Source organism: Cebus imitator, unplaced genomic scaffold (genome assembly GCF_001604975.1).
Source record: "Cebus imitator isolate Cc_AM_T3 unplaced genomic scaffold, Cebus_imitator-1.0 Scaffold260, whole genome shotgun sequence".
NCBI classification, from domain to species: Eukaryota; Metazoa; Chordata; class Mammalia; order Primates; family Cebidae; genus Cebus; species Cebus imitator.
This window is the reverse complement of record NW_016107575.1, coordinates 786,390-790,632: the sequence shown is the minus strand read 5'-3', so window position 1 is coordinate 790,632 and position 4,243 is coordinate 786,390. Positions and strand designations below refer to the sequence as shown.

At 52.7% G+C, this 4,243-nt stretch overlaps 1 protein-coding gene across 7 annotated transcripts in view; it reads left to right on the top strand.

Annotated features, from left to right (window-relative positions):
- HIPK2 (homeodomain interacting protein kinase 2) overlaps window positions 1–4,243 on the top strand; it is a 219,476-nt gene that overhangs the window by 202,814 nt on the left and 12,419 nt on the right. For 6 of the 7 annotated variants that reach the window (XM_017499793.2, XM_017499790.2, XM_037728261.1 and 3 more), the window contains exon 14: window positions 2,530–2,690. The exons of the other annotated variant lie outside the window; for it this stretch is intronic. In XM_017499793.2, coding sequence (XP_017355282.1) covers window positions 2,530–2,690 — 161 coding nt within the window. The remainder of the gene's footprint in view (window positions 1–2,529; window positions 2,691–4,243) is intronic. 7 annotated transcript variants of the gene reach the window in all.

Sequence of the window (4,243 nt, the reverse complement as noted above, 5' to 3'; positions counted from 1 at the left end):
AAAAAAAAAAAAAAAAAAAAAAATCAGTATTTTCCTTGTGCACATCTCACCCCAACAGGGACTCGATGCCCAAGGAGGCGGGACAGCCCCCAGCCCCAGCGCCAGGCTCTCGTTCATTCCCTGGTCTGCCTTGCCCTTCTTGGTGGAGGACTATCTGCCTGTCTTTTCACCCAGAAGGTGTTTTCTTCTCCATTAACTGTACTGTTCTTTCACTCTTAAGGAACAGAAGCAATGCGTGTTGTAACTGGTTTCAAACTATACAACACAAACCACACAGTCTTCAGGTTGTTTTGTTGTAGGCTTCACTTACTAAACCCCTCTTTTTCTGCTCCCATTGGCACTGAAGTTAGAGAAAGGTGTCTGGAATTTTCTCCCTCCCACACTTTCCTAGGCTATTACACAGGTTTGCTCTTAAAGAAGCCCAGGGTCAGCCAGGTGAGGTGGCTCACATCTGTAATCCCAACACTTTGGGAGGCCAAGGGCGGGTGGATCACCTGAGGTCAGGAGTTCAAGACCAGCCTGGCCAGCATGATGAAATACAGACTCTAAGGACTTGGACCTCCTACAAGCCCAAGTCCTCCTAGCTACTCAGGAGGCTGAGGCAGGAGAATCGCTTGAACCTGGGAGGCGGAGGTTGCAGTGAGCCGAGATCGTGCCATTGCATTCCAGCCTGGGCAACAAAAGCAAAACTCTGTCTCAAAAAAAAAAGAAGCCCGGTGTCTTCTCACTAGTTTGGGTCTGTTTGTTGCTTTTGCCATTACAGAAGTGCTTGCATTTAATGACGGGCTATGGCCGGTGCATTTGATTTGAAAGTTCATTTAGTTGTGTATTAATACTGCGCTGTGTGTTAGGCGGCCCCCTCCTGGAGGAGAGCTGAGGCACAGGGACGTGGGGGGCTAGTAAAGCATCTCTTCTGCTTTTATCAAGGGGTGATGGTCCTGCCAGCAGAGCTCTCCCAACTGGGGTGGGGAGATGGCCCCCACCCGGCAGCAGAGCTCCCCCACTCTGGGCTCTTGCCCCTCTGGGCTGGATACTTACGCCCTGTCCTGCTCCGGTGACCTCTCTGGACTCGGCCTGTCCCTGCCTGTCAGCCTCCTCACCTGGTTTATCCTCTGGCCTCGCCACCTCATCTGCACAATCTGTGATGCCTCCTCCTTATTCACATTGTCAGCCTTCTCCCTGCCACCCCCGTCCCCAGTGCTACACAGTCATTGTCCTTAGCACACATCAGGAGCTCAGAAAATACTTGTCGGATGAGTTAAAACTGCTGGGCTCTGAAGAGGCTCCCGTGGCTCTCTGGCTGGGTAACATGGAAGCCATCCAGCTCAGGGTTCAACCAGCCTCTCTCAGAGCCCCTGGCTACTCCCTGTGTGTCCACTGATCAGCAGCATTGGCATCCCCAGGGAGCTTGTCAGAAATGCAGATGCTTAGGCCCCCCAGAGCTGCTGGCCAGAGTCTACACTGAACAAGATGCAGGAATTACATTTGGGAAGCGTTGGTGGAGCCACCTGCTGACCATGAGGTCACCTCTGGAGGGTCGCGGTGCTTGTTCCACTCTTCAGTCCTCCTGGCGATAACATGGAAGCAGTTTTGTGCTTGGCGATATTTGGTCCCAGGGCCATTCCCTGGATGACTCGGTCCTCCTGCCTCGAGGCAGGCGACTAGACCAGGTGACTGTGGGTTATTTTGGCTTTTCTTGTTCATTAGGTTCCACCACAGATGCTGTCTTGTCTCCTGTGATACTCATAGTCACCCATGGTGGGGACCAAGCAGGGCTCCTGTCTTAGTCTATTTTGTGTTGCTGTAACAGAGTACCTGAGACTGGGTAATTTATAATCAGTAGAAGTTTATTTGGCTCACTTGTGAAGGCTAGAAGTCCAAGAACAGGATGCCAGCATCTGGTGAGGACCTTTGTGCTGCGTCATCCCAGGACAGGAGGCAGAAGGGCAAGAAAACATGAGAGTGAGGGGGCCAGACTTGTTTTCATCAAAAAAGCCCGTCTCTCAGTAGCTAAGCCACTCCTGAGATAACCACGTTAATGCACTGATGAAGTCATACACTTGTGAGGGCTCTGCCCTCAGGACCTAACATCCCTTACTGGCCCCATCTGAAACACTTGCATTGGGGATTAAGTTTCTAACACAAGAACTTTGGGGAACACATTCAAATTACAACCGATCTCTTCCACCCACTTTCCAGATGCTGGAAGTAACACCTCCCGGAGGAGCAAGATTGGGCCTGGCCTTAGGCTGTGGCTCACTTTGCCTCTCCTGAGTCTTTTCTGCTTTTCCATGCTTCATCCCCTCGTGCAGCTTCGACCACCCTCCCAGCTGTGGGAGTGAGCCAGAGCCCCACTGAATCCAGAGTCAAGGCAAAGTCCTAGTGGGTCCCGGGGAGATGAGGCTGATTTGTGAGTGCCCAGCCTCAGGCATTTTTCTTCCTGGAAGACCACTGATATCTGGTGGGGTAGCATCTTCTGGGCAGTTGGGACCCCGCCACTGATCTGACTTCTTTTTCCTCCTGCCACAGTCAACACCAGTCACCACTCATCCTCCTACAAGCCCAAGTCCTCCAGCAATGTGACCTCCACCAGCGGTCACTCTTCAGGGAGCTCGTCTGGAGCCATCGCCTACCGGCAGCAGCGGCCAGGCCCCCACTTCCAGCAGCAGCAGCCGCTCAATCTCAGCCAGGTGAGTGGCACAGCTGGCACCTCAGGCCAGGCAGAGCCCCAATCCCCTCATCCTTCTGCTTCAGAGAGGATCGCTGTGGCAGCCCCTCTTCCACCTCACAAGCCTGCAGTCCCACCCACGGGTGGCAGCATATGTCCTTGGTGACCTCTGGTGGCTTCTTCCACCACAGGTCACCCTTGGGGAAGTTGATATCACCGGAGCACAGAGAGCTGGCCCAATGCAAAGTGACTTGTCCAATGTTACAGAGCCCTTAGTGACATGGAGCTTAAAAATAGGATGGTCCACATATTGCTGTTTCACCCCAGCAAAGGGGAGAGCACTGTGTCCTGGCCCTGTCGGCCTGCGACACCAGGGACAGACCTGCATCCGGCTCATCGAGGGAGGGCCACACACCACAGCCCCCAAGTCAAGGGTAAGAGCGGTCCTAGGACTTGGAGGAAGGTGGGTGGGTCAAGGTGAAATCTGAGTGACCCAAGTTTCTGTGGGTGCAGGGCTGTGTGAAGGGCTCAGCATCAGGCCTGACTCACACAGTGGACTCAGGGCCCTGTTTCTCTAGAAACTATAAGGTAAGGCCGGGCACGGTGGCTCATGCATATATTCCCAGCACTTTGGGAGGCTAAGGTGGGCAGATCATGAGGTCGGGAGTTCGAGACCAGCCTGGCCAACATGATGAAACCCCATCTCTATTAAAGATACAAAAAATTAGCTGGGCATGGTGGTGGATGCCTATAATCCCAGCTATTCTGGAGTGTGAGGCAAGAGAATCGCTTGAACCCAGGACATGGAGGTTGTGGTGAGCCGAGATCCCACCATTGCACTCCAGCCTGGGTGACAGGGCAAGACTCTGTAAAAAAAATAAATAAATAAAGGAACTAGAAGGTGAGATAAATGGGGCGTTTGTGTTCAGAGCCCCTCATCTGAAGTGTTGCCCTGGGTGGTAAATGGAGCCAGGTCTGTCATGTGACTTAGGTTTTCCAGGTAGGAGAGGGCTATTTTATTTGGACTGACAGAACTTCAAACAGCAAAGCTCCCAAGAGCCAACTTTGTGTGTGTGTGTGTATGAGCCAGGGTCTTGTTCTATTGCTGAGGCCCAAGTGCAGTGGCACAGCCATGGCTCACTGTGGCCCCAACCTCCTGGACTCAAGTAATCATCCCATCTTAGCCTCCTGAGTAGCTGGGGCTACAGGCATGAGCAACCACACCCAGCCAAGTTTCAAACATTTTTGTAGAGATGTTGTGAGAGCCAACAATTTTTAGAACAAGATTTTACAGTGAGTAAGAAAGTAATTGCTGCTCAAAGAGGGTGTCCTGGCCTGGTGCGGTGGCTCATGCCTGTAGTCCCAGCTACTCAGCAGGCCAAGGCAGGAGGATCACCCTAGGCCAGGAGTTTGAGGCTCCAGCGAGCTAGGTTCATGCCACTGTACTCCGGCCTGGGGCATCCCGACACGCCATAGCTTCTGTACATCCTTGGGAGAAATATTTTCTCCTGTAACTTTGCAGCTGGCTTTATCCATGTATCATCCCAGCCTGGTGAGTAGTAAGCCAAGTGGGGA